A 17,308-nucleotide genomic window follows, 5' to 3' on the forward strand; every position below is an offset into this window, starting at 1 on the left:
TGGCTATGTGTTTTTTGTATGATTCCACATACATTTTAGGATTATTTGTTCTGGTTCTATGAAAAATGCCATTGGTATTTTGATAGGGATTGCATTAAATCCATATATTTGCTTTGGGTGATATGGATTTTGACAATATTAATTCTTCCAATCCATGAGCATGGTATATCCTTCCATTTATTTGTGTCTTCTTCATTTTCTTTAATCAATGCCTTATAGTTTTCATAGAAGAGACCTTTTATCTCTTTGGTTAAATTTATTTCTATGTATTTCATTCTGTTTTTTTTAAAAAATGGGTTTTTATTGATTTTTAGAGAAAGGGAAAGGGACAGAGAGTTAAAAACATCGATGAGAGAGAAACATCATCGATCGGCTGCCTTCTACATGCCCCCACTGGGGATCAAGCCTACAACCCAGGCATGTGCTCTGACCGGGAATCAAATCATGACCTCCTGGTTCATGGGTCAATGCTCAACCGTAGAGCCATACCGGCCAGGCAGTATTTTATTCTTTTTGATGCAATTATAACTGGGGTTGTGTTCTTAATTTCTCTTTCTGATAGTTTTTTACTAGTGTATAAAAATGCAATAGATTTCTGAATATTAATTTTGTATTCTCAGATTTTACTGACTTCATTTATTAGTTCTAATATATTTTTGGTGGAATCTTTAGGGTATCATGTCATTTGCAAATAGTAAAATTTTTACGTTTTCCTTTCCAATTTTCTTTTTATTTCTCTTTCTGTCTGCTGTGACTAGGACTTCCAATATTATGTTGAATTATGTTGAACTAGAGGCCCGATGCACGAAATTCGTGCAAGGGGCTCAGCCCTCACAGCCATGGCGACTTGCCTCGGCCCTCGTAGCCCGGCTTCATTCAGAAGGTCGTCCAGAAGGACGTCCGAAAGGTCATTTGGCTGTCTGGTCTAATTAGCATATTACACTTTTATTATTATAGATAAGAGTAGTGAAAGTGGACATTTTTGTCTTATTCTCGACCTTAGAGGAAAAAAAAGCTTCCAACACTTCGTCACTGATTACGATGTTAGCTGTCGTTTTCTTATATAGCCTTAATATTTGTAGGTATGTTCCCTTTATCCCCACTTTGCTGAGAGTTTTTATCATAAATAGATGTTGAATCTTTTCAATGCTTTTCTACATCTATTGATGTAATCAAATGATTTTTATCTTTCGATTTGTTTATGAAGTGTATCAAAATTGATTTTCTATTTTGTGCATTCTTTAAGAAATATTTATATAATTAATTTTATTATAGTTCCAGATTAATCTTTTATTTTATAGCAAATTATCATTTAAGAAAATGTAGAAAATATAAAATCATAGGAAGAAGAAAAAATTAAAATCACCCAGGGTTGTATTACCTGGATTTAACTACTATTAAATATTTCTATTGTTGTTTTTTTTTAATATATTTTATTGATTTTTTACAGAGAGGAAGGAAGAGTGATAGATAGTCAGAAACATCGACGAGAGAGAAACATTGATCAGCTGCCTCTTGCACACCTCCTACTGGGGATGTGCCCGCAACCAAGTTACATGCCCTTGACCGGAATCGAACCTGGGACCTTTCAGTCCACAAGCTGACGCTCTATCCACTGAGCAAAACCGGTTTTGGCTCTATTGTTTTTTGAATCTTAGTTTTTCTCTGTGAATAGGTAGAGTTTTTACATAGTAGTTCCAGCTATACTATCTATGCCTTTCCCCGTGAATAGTATTTTTTGAAAGCAGATTATTATAAACATTTGTTGAGTACTTTTTACCGTTATGCTGAGGGCTTTCACAGACATATGTTAATTTAATTTCTTCCAGAAAAGTACCATTTTTTTTATTTTCAGAAGAGAAGACTGAGGTTAAAGAAGTTGCTTATAGAAAAACAAAACCTACTCCTGTTTCACTACAATTCGCTACATGTATTAAACTTTTATACTGACTTCTGAATTAAAGTGTGACAGCAACACTAAAATAAAATTGCTAGTTCAAGGATGCATAGCTTGTAAATAGTAGAATCAAGATTCAAACTCAGGTCTTCCAACTACATGTCCACATGCTTCTAGTACTATATTGTATCTGTTGAATTTGTCCTATGAATTATTTTTATTAAAAATTGTCTTTAGATATTTTTGGTAATTCTTACCTAAATGGGAAATTATTATTACAGATATAAGCCTTCCAAAGTCAGCAGCAATCTGTTATACAGCAGCACTGTTGAAGACAAGGACTGTTTCAGATAAGTAAGTAGTTATGGGAACTACAATAATTTAGAAAGACTGCTGAACTCAGTATTATGTTTGCCATCGACTGACTTTGAGCAATGCTCGCTTTCCTTTCTACTTCTTTCTGAATAACCTTGATCTTAGGAGGCTCTGAGACTTCTAACAATGTGTAGTGGAAAGAGCAAGGTTTTTAGAGCTGAAGTAAATCTGGTCAATTTGCATATTACTCTTTTATTAGATAGGATATTAACACCTTCAGAAAATTTGACATATGAAGTTTTGAAGCTTGTCAATACAACAAAATAGCATACATATCAAATTGCATATATATAACATATGTGTAACTCCATCTATTGAAAAAAATCCGCATTAGTAACTGGTACACCTGGTAGTACACAGTAACTATGATAATGACAAGATGTGTGCTAGGGGAAACAATTTCATACTATCTGTCTGAGATTGTAATTCTGAATTTTTCTGTATTTCTTGCATTTGTGGCTGCCTTTAACGAATTCCACTTTATTCCACAAATAAGATATCCAGAAACCAACCAAAAGGTTGGTTACTTTAGATTACTTACACGAATTAGAATGGAGTATTCACAGTCTGTTTCCTTTTTGTGAAAATTTAATAAGAATGTACTTCTGTTTTGGGAGATTCTCTGTATATCCCCATGTAGCCTTTCATATTTTATTCATTTTCCCAAAGTGTGCCTTCAGTGGTCTTCTTCTGAAGTCTTTCATTATCTAAATTTGAAGATTTCCATTTCTTACGCTGCCTTTATTATATGTTGGACCAAGGCTTTAATTTGATGTTTAGTAGTTATTTGGTTTTGTCTTTGATCATCACCAGAAACTCTGATTAGATTATGATCTAAGCCATATATTTTTTTAATATTCATTTCTTAATTTTGTGATTTTCTTACAGATTCTCTCCAGAAACAGCCTCCAGAAGAGGGTTAAGCACAGCGGAAATTAACGCTGTGGAAGCAATTCATAGAGCTGTGGAATTTAATCCTCATGTTCCAAAAGTGAGAAACTTTATGATAAAAATACTACTTTTATTTAAGTTTATCAAACCCAGGACAGTGTATAGACCTAAGTTTGGGTTTTTTGTCTCCATAATTTGAGTTGGAATTGTTTTAGTCCACTATATTTTGATGCTTATTATTCACCTTAAAGGATTTGTTAAAAGTTGTTTAGAAAGATGGGTAGGAACAGTAGTTCACTATAGGCTTTGTAATTGCTGTCAAAATAGAATTTGAAATTCACTTAGCTGTTCCTTCTAGTATAGTTTTAAAGAAATAAAATGGCTTGGTCTTAATAAAAGATCATTCATTTTTTTAGATCATTAAATCAAATTTCCTGTTACTGTGAAAGCTGTTTACAATCTAAACAGATGCCTGGGTTTTGAACTATGGCTGAATAGACAAAGACTGAAAACAAATAGATTAAAATCATCAATGATAGGAAATAGATTGTGCAAGTTCCCAGAAAAACTGCTGAGTTGATGTTTATTTGGTCCCATCTCATTTGTCTTTATAATATGCACTTTGCAGACATACAGATTATTGGTTAATCTCTGTGTGTTATCACCCATAATTAAATTTTGGGTTTTAAAAACAATGTCCCATGTTAGGCAGTATAGAATATTTAATAGATGTATTTATGAGAAAATGTAAATTATAATGACTTATTTCAGTATAATGTATGTTGATAGAATTTGGAAGCTAATAAATATTAAAGAGATTAATCTCTAAAAAATCATCTCCAAGAAATGAAAGTTGTAAATCTGTTAGAGTGAGTAAAGATAGAGTTAAGAAAACTACTGAAATCTAAGAATCAGAGTCAATAAATATTTATATTATTCTCTTATTAAGTGACACTAGTCCCATATATTTAAATAAAATTTTTATTATGAATTATAATACACATACAGCAAAGTTTATGCACAGAAATGTGCATCTTAATGACTTATTATAAAGCAAATTAGTGGAAACTACCTCCTTCGTCAAGAAACAATACTGCCAGACCCCAGAAGCCTACCTGACTGCCCTTCCCAATTACAACTTCTTCCCTCTTACCTAAGGATACCCATTATTCTGACTTTAATTGTGTTCATTTCCTTCTTTTCTTATATTTTTAGTTTATACTTTTTTTGTTGTTGTTGGCTGTATAAAACAAGGAATGGTCCCTCTTTTTTTTATTCTGTGGACTAATTTGTGTAAAATTAAAATTATTTCTGCCCTAGACAACTGATAGAATTAGCTGATAAAACCACCTTATTGAGGATTTTTATTATAAATTTTATTTATTTAGTTTAATAGTTTAATTACAAATTCAGTTTCTTTAACCATTCCATAACTATTTAAATTTCTTACTTCTTTTTTGTGTTGGTTTTGGTGAGTTGTATTTTTCTAGAAATTTACCTCATCATATTTTTTAAATTCATTGGCATAAATTTTCATAAAATCCTTTTATTACCTTGTTAATATTTGTGGGATGAGTTATAATATCCACTTTTCTCTCTAACACTAGTTACCTATTTTTTTCCTTGGCCAGATTCTCCAGGGATCTATCCATTTTATTAGGAGCAAAGAACCGAGCTCTGGCTTTGTTGTTTCTCTCTACTATTTCTTTTCTGGTTCATTCATTTCTGCTCTTTATGACCTCCTTCAACTTTCTTTGGCCCTATTTTATTATTTTTTATTTCCTATATCTTCTTACTCAGCTATTTAATTCATTAATATTTAGCATTTGTTCTTACTAATACATCTATTTAAGTCTGTAAACCTTTTTCTAAGCACAGTCTGACTGCATACTATGTAATATTTTTGCATAATTTAGTTCAAAATATTTTTTACATATTTTATCACTTTATTAGGAATAATTCCAAATGGGTTATGAAAAAGACTTATTCATTTGAGTTTGATAAGTTTTCCAAAAACTATTAATGAAGTCATGTTCACCAATAAACAATAAAACATCAGCAAAACTATCATACCAGTATACTAGGCAAAGAATAAAGCTGATACCAAAAGTAACATGCAATATAAGAGATATAGCATAAAGAAAGATGATCTGCTGGGTATTAAAAATCATCTCAAGTCCGGCTGGCGAGGCTCAGTGGTTGAGTGTAGACCTATGAACCAGGAGGTCACGGTTCGATTCCCTGTCAGGGCCCACTGGTTTGAGTCCCCGTCAGGGCCCATGTCCAGGCCCATGTCCAGGTTGCGGGCTCAATCCCCAGTGCGGGGCACGCAGGAGGCAGCCGATCAGTGATTCTCTCTCATCATTGATGTTTCTATCTCTCTCTCCCTCTCCCTTCCTCTCTGAAATCAATAAAAAAAGTATTTTTAAAAAATCATCTCAATATGAACTCTTTGCTACCAGCACAGAATTAATTTGCTCTCGAATCCAAACCATGCCAAGGTAAGCTTGGCTGATGGAAACCAGGAGTCAATAATGGGGGTAGAAAATAATAAGTTCCCCAGTGCAACAGATCTCAATTGTGTTTTGGAGCATTTCCCTGCCTGATATAAGCAGTATTAAAAAATCTTTTTGGGCCTTAGCCAGTTTGGCTCAGTGGCTAGAGCTTTTGGCCTGTGGACTGAAGGGTCCTGGGTTCGATTCTGGTCAAGGGCACATGCCTGGATTGCAGGCTTGATCCCCAGTAGGGGGCATGCAGAGGCAGCCAATCAATGATTCTCTCTCATCATTGATGTTTCTATCTCTCCCTTCTTCTCTGAAAATCAATAAAAACATATTTTAAAAAAATCTTTTTGGCAAATGATATAAATAGTCATTTTACTGAAGAAAACACATGAATAGCTAATAGGCACATTAAAAAATACTCGGCATTATTGGCCATTGAGAAATACAAATTAAAAACCACAATATGATATACTTGATACCCACTAGAATGCCCATATTATCAAAGACTGGCAATACTAAGTGTTGGCAGGAATGTGGAGAAACTTCATACATTGCTGCTGTACATGTAAAATAGTGTGACTACTTTGGAAAACAGTTTTGCAGTTAATCATATGTACTTACTGTATGACCCATCAATTCCATTCCTCGATATCTACACAAGAGCAATGAACACATATTTCCATACAAAGACTTGTATGCAATTGTTCATAGCAGTATTGTTCACAGGATCCAAAAATTTGAAATAATCCACACAGGTGAATAAATAAATGAATTGTGGTATATCCCTAAAATGGAACACTTCTTAGCATTGAAAAGGAACAAAATATAAATACATACAACAATATAGATGAACCCCAAATAAAGGAAATCAGATACAACATATTGTATGATTCTATTTATATGCAATTCCTAGAACAGGTAAAACTGTAGAAACAAAAAGCAGATTAGTGGTTCCCTGGGACTGGCGGTGGGAGTGGGGATTGATTGCAAACAGGAACAAGGGAACTTTTTGTGGTGATGGTTACACAACTGTATAAATTACTAAAAATCATTGAACTATATATATACTGAGTGGCCAGATTATTATGATCTCTGAACACATAATAATCTGGCCACTCATTGTATATCCTATATAATAAAAGGCTAATATGCAAATTGTCCCCTCAACCAGGAGTTTGACCAGCAGGCAGGCCGGTCAACCGCCCATGTCCCCTCCCCCTGGCCAGGCTGGCCGGACCCCACCCATACACGAATTCATGCACCGGGCCTCTAATATATATATATATATATATGTGTGTGTGTGTGTGTGTGTGTGTGTGTGTGTGTGTGTGTGTGTGTGTGTATGTATATATATCTGTATGTGTATATGTATATGTATATATGTATATATACACACACACACACACTGAGTGGCCAGATTATTATGCGTTCAGAGATCATAATAATCTGGCCACTCAGTGTATATACTTACATGGTGATCTTGTTACATGTAAAGTATACCTCAATAAAACTATTAAATATATATATATATATACACACACACACATATATAATAATTGTCTATATTTTAAAATATGTAATGTGTATGTAATTTAAAATCATTTTTATTTATAGGTAGAAATTTACCTATTTCCCTCCCAACTTTATGTCATAGCCAGTTGACAATTCAACTCTATTAAAATATCCAGCTAAGCATAACCTTACATTATTGTTTGTGGATAGACATTTTAAGCAGGGTGTTATCAAACAGGATAATATCGCACTTAAATAACACTAGTGTTATATGAACTGGGAGAGCTCTGGAATTTGTGGCTGTCTGTGTTTGTTAGGATTTTACAAGTGATGAAGTATGTAAAGGTTCTCTCCCCGCCCCACCCCCACCCCCTTATGGTCTCTATTCCTAACTCCCAGTTACAGCCAAACAAACATAAAGGCTTTATGGGTTTTATCTTCCAACTGTGGGTCATAATTTATTTAACTTAACAAACAGTGCCATTTAAATATATATATTAAATCTTTTAATCTTACAAATTTATTATGCAAATTTGTCAAATGTTCTATGAATCTTACCAGTAAAATGACAAAGGATAAAGCTATTTTAGCAGGAAACATTTTTTGGCAACTTTCCACATAACTACAACAGAAAGGCTGTAGGTCTAGAGCTATGCAATTTGTTAAAGCTGGAAACTATTAGATGTGCAATAGAGAAAGATCACATAAATCTCTTCAGGCTATGAATTTGCTTTAGATATTTCATTAATATTGATTGCCTGTACAGATTTTTTTAATCTACTGAATGAATTTCAGTGTACAGTAACTATAATAGTAATAGTTAAAAATTAGAACAGTATGTTTTCATAGTTTTTGACTTGTTCTTCTTTACCTAACTATGGCTTTGGTTCAGCAAACATTTTCTTTTTTAGTCACCAAACAAGAAAAGGATTGTTCATCTTTCAGCTACTATAGAAATGGTCAGATTTTTTATTTTACAATGGAAAATCTTTCATATCTTCTAATGATTCCACAGTATTTTATTTCAGTCATTCTAATGTCTCATAGTCTTTATTATCCCACCATCAAGGACTTTTATAGAAGGTGTTCTTTTAATTGAGACAATTCACATAAGACAAAACTCACCTATTTAAAGTACACATTTCAGTGGCTTTTAGTATATTCACAAGGTTGTATGATTATCACCACTATCTAATTCTAGATCATTTTCACTACCCCCAAAAGAAACCCTGAACCTATTATCAGTCACTCCCCATTCCTCCCTCCCCCAATCATTGGCAACCACTAATCTACTTTCTGTCTCTATGGATTTGGAATCATACAATATGTGGCCTTCTGTGTCTGACTTCCACTTAGCATAATATAGCGTGCCATGTTTCATTACTTCATTTCTTTTTATGTCTGAATAATATTCCATTGTATGAATATACCACGTTTTATTTTTCCATTCATCAATTAATGGACAATTGGGTTGGTTCCACTATTTGGCTATTATGAATAATGCTGCTATGAATATTCAGGTGCAAGTTTTTACACGAACACATGGTTTCACTTGTATACACTGAGTGGCCAGATTATGATGATCCCTGAACGCATAATAATCTGTCCACTCAGAGTGTGTGTGTGTGTGTGTGTGTGTGTGTGTGTGTGTGTGTGTGTGTGTTTGTGTGTTTGTGTGTGTGTGTGTGTATTAGAGGCCTGGTGCATAAATTTGTGCATGGGTGGGGTCCGGCCAGCCTGGCCAGGGGGAGGGGACATGGGCGGTTGGCTGGCCTACCTGCTGGTCGAGGGGACAATTTGCATATTAGCCTTTTATTATATAGGATATACACTGAGTGGCCAGATTATTATGCATTCAGAGATCATAATAATCTGGCCACTCAGTGTATATACCTAGGAGCAGAATTGACAGATCATATGGTAATTATATGTTTAACTTTTTGAGAGACGGCCAAACTGTTTTCCAAAGTGGCTGTGCTATTTTACCTTCCCACCAGCAATGTGTGAGGGAGGGCTCCAATTTCTGTACATTTGTGTCAACACTTGTTATTGTCTGTCTTTTTATTATAGTTATCCTAGGACAGTGGTCGGCAAACTCATTAGTCAATAGAGCCAAATATCAACAGTACAACGATTAAAATTTCTTTTGAGAGCTGAAAACCGACTTCTGCGTATGGGCCACGAAGTTTCAATCACACTGTATGTGTGCGCCCGCACGTGGTATTTTGTGGAAGAGGCACACACTGTCCTAGGACCATGGTCGGCAAACTGCGGCTCGCGAGCCACATGTGGCTCTTTGGTCCCTTGAGTGTGGCTCTTCCACAAAGTACCACTTCCTGGGCGAGTCTATTTTGAAGAAGTGGCATTAGAAGAAGTTTAAGTTTAAAAAATTTGGCTCTCAAAAGAAATTTCAATCGTTGTACTGTTGATATTTGGCTCTGCTGACTAATGAGTTTGCCGACCACTGTCCTAGGAGGTGTGAAGTGCTATCTCATTGTGGTTTTGGTTTGCATTTCTTTAATGACTAATGATGTTGAACATCTTTTAATGTGCTTATTGTCCATGTCTGTATCTTCTTTGGATTAATGTCTATTCAGGTCCTTTGTACATTTTTAAAAATTTATCTTTTATTATAGAAGGTATTCTTTAGCATTTTTATTATAGTAGGCCATTGAGGTTCTTGCTTAATATGGTCTAAAACCATTGTGAATCTCCATAGATAAAAATACCATCACATCATTTAATTTCACCCATGAAATGTAAACATGAGGATGGGTCATGAACCTTGCTGAGATGTGGATGCTGGAGAGCCAGCGAGGGCTATTCATTAAGTAATTACTCACACGTGTACACAAGCCTCGTGATTCAAATTTGTGCCTTAGCAAAATGTTGGCTTTATAAGTCATGGATGTTTAGAGATAGCATAGATGATTGAAATTGAAAACATTAAATCCATGAATGTTAGTGAGCTACTCTTTCATATAATTGTTCTTAGTATGACACTCTATGTGTCTGGTTGATCAGAGATTGAAGCCTGTCGGATGACACTTATCCCATTCATCATAGACGATACTAGCTCTTTAGCAGCAGGCTTACATTTCATGGGCCAAACTACCTATATTATAGCAGCATATTTAGAAGATAAGAGGGAATCAGGCACCTTATTGAGATTCTGAGTGGCATAGCAGTAGTAAAAGGAGAAATAGGGAAGTGGTGTTGAAGTCTAGGACCCAAACTTAGAAAACAGGGAGGCCATACTGTGGCCTAGGTGAAAGAGTTGAGAAGTGAAATGCTCACCCACTGAGAAGCTGCTCTGTAGGACCATGTGGGAAGGAGTTTTCCTGTGGCCAGTGTCCTCTCTAGCCTCCCTTCCATCTCCTTTCAGTCAAAGATCACTTTCCTTTGCTCCTGAGGCTGTTAGGCAGTATTCTGTTTTCAGTTTATTCATAGAGAATTTGTTTACTTTCTATGTGGGAACCGTCCCTAGTCTCCCCCCTAATACACACCCATGTGGACTTTTTGCATTCGGCCTGCCTGTCCAATCTCATAGAATGTGCACTGAGAAAACTAATTGCATAGATAAATTGGTTCTTGGTGTGCATGACTGATCAAGACCAAAGTACCTTAATTTCAGATGCCTTCAGAGAGATTTTTCTTTAACCTTCTGCTTTCAAGAGGAAGATTATAAAGCATTATCATTACTTCAGGTCAGAATTATATTGCTTTTGGTCAAAAGCTGTTGTAAGATTTACAAAGTAGTAGAAACAAAGTAATCTAAAGATAAATTATAAAGATCAAAGCAATTCAAAATTAAAGTGAATTTGAGTATAAGCAAAGGCATGGTTTTAGAGTTATAAGAGAAACCATCAGACCATACATCGTTATGTCTTTTTTATAGCTTCCAAGGTAGCCTTAATTTTTTATATTTTTAGGGAAAAGCAAGAGGCATGAGTAGTTATTTGAGTATATTATATTGTCCATAGTTTAATACTAGTTAAAATTGTCCCAAGCAGTTTCTGATTTATTTGATACATAACCATAAGGTGATTTGGAGGTAATATGGAAGGTCCTGTAGCACATACTAGGCATCAGCCTTGGATTATGTCTCCAACTCTATTTTATTTATTGATAATTTCCAAATCTGTATCTTTTAACTCTGGCTTCCTCATCTATAGACTTGCATTTCTGTCTAGTTATGAAAAATTTTAACTAGATACATAATAGGTATTTCAGATACTTTAATGTGTCTGCAACTGAATTTTTAAAAATTTAAATCTCTTCTTCAACTTGCCTATCCTTTCTTAGTTAAATATTCTAATTTAATACTTCATTATCCTTTTCTCCTCATTAACCTTTACTTCTGCCCTTTCCAAATTACCAACTTGTAACCTTGGATATGTCTTTCAGATTTAGCCATCTACTCCACCCCCATGGTCACCATCTTGCACCTTCACTGTCTATTCTTTAAAAAATATTATTATTATTATTATTAAGTAATGAGCACATTTTACAAAAACTTCAGACCCCTCAAAAGTTTGTAAAGTAAAATTTCTCCTATTTGTCCCTTCCAATTCTACTTCTCTTAAGTAACCACAGTTTCTGTTTGATTTATTTAATGCCAGACATTTTTTAAGCATTTCTAAATATATAGATACTAGAGGCCTGGTGCACAAAATTCATGCAAGGGGCTCGGCCCTTGCAGCCCCAGCTTCGTCCAGAAGGTCATCCGGAAGGATGTCTGGTCTAATTAGCATATTATACTTTTATTATTATAGATATTTACTGTCTTTTGCTTGCACCCTTAAAACAGATTCCTCACCCTGGCCAATGTGGCTCAATGGTAGAGCATTGGCCTGCACACCAATGGTTGCAGGTTTGATTCCTGGTCAAGAGTACAAACCTGGGTTGCAGATTTGTTCCCTGAGTACTCAAAAAAATGTTTCTCTCTCCTCCTCCCTCCCTTCCACTCTCTCTAAAAATCATTGGAAAACATATCCTTGTGTGAGGATTAACAACAACAAAAAAACCAGATTCCTCACTGGTCTCCCTGCCATCAACCCCTCTCCACTCTGGTTATTGCCAAAGTTATCTACTTAAACAGCAAATCTTACTCTGCTAAAGAGCTCTGCTTGTTCCCCATCACCCCTATAAGATAAGGACCAATCCCTTAAACATTGCGTATATAGAAGCCCTTCACAGTCTGGGCCCTTTGTCTATCTGCAGCCTTACTCCTTGCCACATCTGCCTTGTTCCTTACCTCCAGCATCACTGTTTCCTGGATTGGCCATGTCTTATCATACCTCCCTACCTTTGTACATATGCTCCATCTCTTCTTTATCATCAGTTTCTCATTCTTCAAAACGCTGCTTATCTGTGGCCTCCTTTATAGAAGCATCTTACTCACTTTTCCCAAGCAGAGATAATGGCTCTCTCCTCTCTGTTCTTTTAGTACCATAATCATACCTTTTCTTTTTGTCTGTATGTCTCCCCCTTAGCAGAAATTCCTGAGTAGCAGTTTGTGAAGAAGATAAAATAAATCATAATCCTGTAATTTCCTTCTTTAAATATATTTTCCTTAAACTGAAAATTCCTCTTTCGTTTTGAGGGTGAAATTTTATTTTAGTATCTTATTGGAAACTGAAAAGTAAGGTTTGCTTTGTTTTAAAGTCAAATTGGAAAGGACATTTGGTAGTAGGCAAGACGTAATAAAAAATAAGGTAGCATAAAGAAGACTTTTTAATGACAGATTTTAAAATATAAACTGCTGAAGTATTTTCTAATAAGCATGCCATGTGTGTTTGATTGCTATCCAAATTGTCACTTAGAGTATTGAACAGTGAAAATATATATTATAGTTGCTGTTAACAAAGTATTTTCTTGCTAAGTGGCTACAAAGACAGGGTTAGTTTAAAACCTCAGGATTCTAAAACTCAGTGAAAATAATTTGGTATATTTTGTCTCTATCTGTAAAATGAGGCAGAATTTTAATAGAAATGAGCTGGTTTAAGTATTAAGCAGTTTTCTTCTGAAAATGAGATACTCTCTTTTATGATGGAGATGTCACTGTGGTTGCTGCATTTTCGTTGCTTCCTGCTGAAGAAGCTCCCCGTGCACTTACAAAGAGCATAAGCAGTCATGTCAGAGGTCAGCTATTTGAGTCCATTTTCCCACAGCTGCCTGGTGCGAGTGATCTTTTACTGTGTTTTAAAAAAATGGGCAAGGATTAGAGGGGATTAGGAAGAATAGTACCCTCTTGAATATAGGCCCAGGGCTCTAAGGGGAGAAAACCCAACCAGGCAGCAAATGGGCTTTGCTTGACCAGGACACAACCTCTGCTGCATTCCTTTAAGAAACTGAATGGGAAATGTTAAGTCCCCAAACTGGATTAGTAAATAATCTCATAGCTTGTGACATCTGCTAAAGTAAATTGATGAGCAAATTGCATTCTTACACTTTGAGGAGGGGGCCAGGTACATCAAGACTAAGAGTAATTATTCTTTTTTTAAAATTTCAGCTATATTGAGGTATAGGAGTAAGAGTCATTAAAGATAAGCATTAAACTCAATAAGTGTGGGAAAACACATTTCATAAGAAAATTATTTAGATATGTTAATATTATGTATACATATATATTGATTAATAACCTAAGGCTTAAATTTTGAAACAACTGCACTTTTTTGTTTTTAAGATTCTTCCTGCTTATAGCAGTTTTACAAAATGAGTTTCACAAATTCAACTATTTAATTTATGTTGTTTATCTCATTAATTTTTGTAACGGTCTGAGGAATTTAGATTTTGAAATGTGAGAATATATATTTTGAGACACCTCTGGCATGTTTCTCTTTATTTTATAACAAAAGTTAATGTGGGCCGAAACCGGTTTGGCTCCGTGGATAGAGCGTTGGCCTGCGGACTGAAGGGTCCCGGGTTCGATTCCGGTCAAGGGCATGTACCTTGGTTGCGGGCACATCCCCAGTGGGAGGTGTGCAGGAGGCAGCTGATCGATGTTTCTCTCTCATCGATGTTTCTAGCTCTCTATCCCTCTCCCTTCCTTTCTGTAAAATATCAATAAAATATATATTTTTTAAAAAAGTTAATGTGGTTTGGACCTTATACACATAACAGTATTGAGTTATTTAAAACTAAAGAGGTCATTTCAAACCTCTTTTAGTAGGGGAAGTGTTTGCAGAAAGTATTTAGCTAACTAAAAGAGTTTGTTTTCAGTTGACCACTTTATATAAAGATGATGTTCAAGTGATTAATTTTGTATCTTCATGTAATTAGTGTAAGAAGTTGATTAGTGTAATAACAGTGTTTATACTGATTTTGTCATGGATTATAATATTAAGGCAAACATTTTCTTCAAGAATTTAAGGTAGACTTTAATTTCATCTATGAATAAGAACTCACAGGCTCTAGCTTCTTTAACAAGCATCCTCACGAATCCCTCCAATGCATCTTGTTCTCTTGGCTCAGTGCCTTTGCTCAAGTTGGTTCTGTACTTTGACTGTGTCCTCCTGTTCTTCTCTCCACCCCACCCCCAATCCGCCCATCCACATTCCATCCAACTTTATATATCAGCACCAATCCAAAATTCCATCAAGAGGTTTATTTTCAGCCCCTTAAGCAGAAGTAGTACTTCCTAAACGTAGAATTACCATATGACCCAGCAATTCCATTCCTAGGTATATACCCAAGAGAGATAAAAACAGATGTTCACATAAAAACTGGTATGTGGATGTTCTTGGCAGCATTATTCAAATAACCTAAAGGTGAAAGCTACCAAATGTCCATCAAATGATGAATGGATAAACTAACGTATTATATCCATACAATGGAATATTATTCAGTCACAAAAAGGAATGAGGGACTGATACATGCTGCAACATGTATACACCTTGAAAACATTCTGCTAAGTGAAAGAAACCAGTTACAAAAGACCATGTATTATGTGATTCTGTTTGTATAGATTTGCCAGAAAAGGCAAATCTCTAGAGACAGAAAGGAGATTCATGGTTGCTGAGGGCTTAGCGGCAATGGTGGAGTTAAGGGTGGTAAAGAGTACAAGGGTTTCCTTTTGAAGTGACGGTTGCACATATATGTGAATATTTTAAATACCATTGAATTGTGTATTTTAAATGAATGAATTGTAAAGTATATCTCAATAAATTGTAAATTATATCTCAATAAAGCAGTTAAAAAACTAAATTTAAAAAATTAATACCTCCTATCCATATTCCTGTAAACATTATTTATACCTCTAATAAAACATTTAGCACAATCTGGTCATAATTTTTAACTTAAGAAATCTGTCTTTCTCATTGCATTAGGAAGTTCCAAAAAATAGAGTATTTTTTTTTTGTATTCCCTAACAAGCAAATGCTTTGCTCTCAGTAAATATTAATTCAATTGAACTTCTTCATAATTAAGTTCCTTCACTGTAAAATGAGAATGAGAAAAAAATAACTAAATGTTGCCACAAAGTATTGTGCCAAAACTGTAGTTTCTATTTTTTACACTTAATTAGTATTAGAAAAAAATAAATATTTGCTCTCATATTATTTCTTCACTTGAAGTTTCCATTTAGTATTTAGCAAGGTCACATATAAGCCATTTATCACCTCATTTTTACCTATAGAAATAATGTTGTCATTGGAATTTGCTTACAAAGCATTTTATACACATTCATCAGTAGGACCTTAATGTTTGTACACATTTATCAGTAGGACCTTAATGTCATTTCAACTAGCTTAATAATTGATTATTTTTTAAGTAAAGCTGACTTTATAAAATTAGGATCTACATTTTTGTGGATGTTTGAACTTAACATAATTTTTCTTTTTTTGTGTGGTGTGTCTACGTGTGTGTGTGTGTGTTATTTTTCTAGTATTTACTAGAGATGAAAAGTCTAATTTTACCTCCAGAACACATTCAGAAACGGGGGGATAGTGAAGCAGTTGCCTATGCTTTCTTTCATCTTCAGCACTGGAAGCGAATAGAAGGTGCTCTTAATCTGTTACAGTGTACATGGGAAGGCAGTAAGTATTCTTTTCCAAATGTAACCCTGATCTCTCTGACTATTCACTGCATTCACAGGCAGCCTTTTTAAGTGCGATTGTCTGAGTTTCCATAAGGATTTGTTGATCAGATTGGTTTCAGTGTGAACTCAGTGGTGGTAATTTGGTTTATTGGTAGAAGAGATGTTTAATGTACTTGGTGCCACATTTAGGAAAAGCAGAATGAGAAACTGTTATGCTATTTTGCCATATGTTCATTTAAATTGTACATTTGTAAGGAAAGAAAATAACTCATCATTCTTGTTTTATGAGCTTTTTAATGTAGTTGAACTAGTCTAATATTTTTAAAAATTGGACAACGGTTTTGCTTTATTTTCAGATGTGTACAACATGAAACTATTTTCATCACAACTAATATCAACTCTTATTTTTAAAATTTTTTAATTGTGGTAAAATACATCTATACTAATAAAAGAGTAATATGCTAATTAGACCAGGAGACCTTCCCGGAGACCTTCCAGACGTCCTTCCGGACAAAGCCATAGTGGCGGGGCCGAGGCAGAGGCGGTTAGGGGTGATCAGGCCAGGAGGGGAGGGCAGTTGGGGGTGATCAGGCTAGCAGGGGGGGCAGTTGGGGGCGAGCAGGCTGGTGGGGGGACAGTTGGGGGCGATCAGGCCAGCAAGGAGGGGCAATTGGGGGCGAGAAGGCTGGCGGGGGGTGCAGTTGGGGGCGAGCAGGCCGGCAGGCAGAGTGGTTAGGGGCGATCAGGCAGGCAGGCAGGTGAGCGGTTAGGAGCTAGTGGTCCCGGATTGTGAGAGGGATGTCCGACTGCCAGTTTAGGCCCGATCTCTATGAATCTGTCTCTATTTTGCTTGTTAGTTCAGTTTATTCATTAGCTCCCTTTAGTTTTATTCTAACTTTACCATTCACTATTCTCTAAATAAAACTTACTCTTCCTTTTATTCATTATTTTGCTTGTTTCTTTCATCAAAAATGTGTCTCTAAAAAAGAAAAGAAAATGTTATGTGAAAAATCTATAAAATGTCTTAAAAATAGCTTTGATAGGTAATATAAGATGAAAATGAGTCTAAATTGAACATCAACATGTTTT

General features: G+C 35.2%; 1 protein-coding gene across 10 annotated transcripts in view; it reads left to right on the forward strand.

Annotated features, from left to right (window-relative positions):
- Positions 1 to 17,308, forward strand: part of ST7L (suppression of tumorigenicity 7 like) — a 219,620-nt gene that overhangs the window by 33,063 nt on the left and 169,249 nt on the right. For 8 of the 10 annotated variants that reach the window (XM_080648961.1, XM_080648956.1, XM_080648962.1 and 5 more), the window contains exons 10-12: positions 2,179 to 2,251; positions 3,161 to 3,263; positions 16,067 to 16,217. In XM_080648961.1, coding sequence (XP_080505087.1) covers positions 2,179 to 2,251; positions 3,161 to 3,263; positions 16,067 to 16,217 — 327 coding nt within the window. The remainder of the gene's footprint in view (positions 1 to 2,178; positions 2,252 to 3,160; positions 3,264 to 16,066; positions 16,218 to 17,308) is intronic. The other 2 variants (XR_013959478.1, XR_013959479.1) reach the window with 1 other exon arrangement.

This window comes from Plecotus auritus (genome assembly GCF_963455305.1).
Source record: "Plecotus auritus genome assembly, chromosome: 12".
Lineage (NCBI taxonomy): Eukaryota > Metazoa > Chordata > Mammalia > Chiroptera > Vespertilionidae > Plecotus > Plecotus auritus.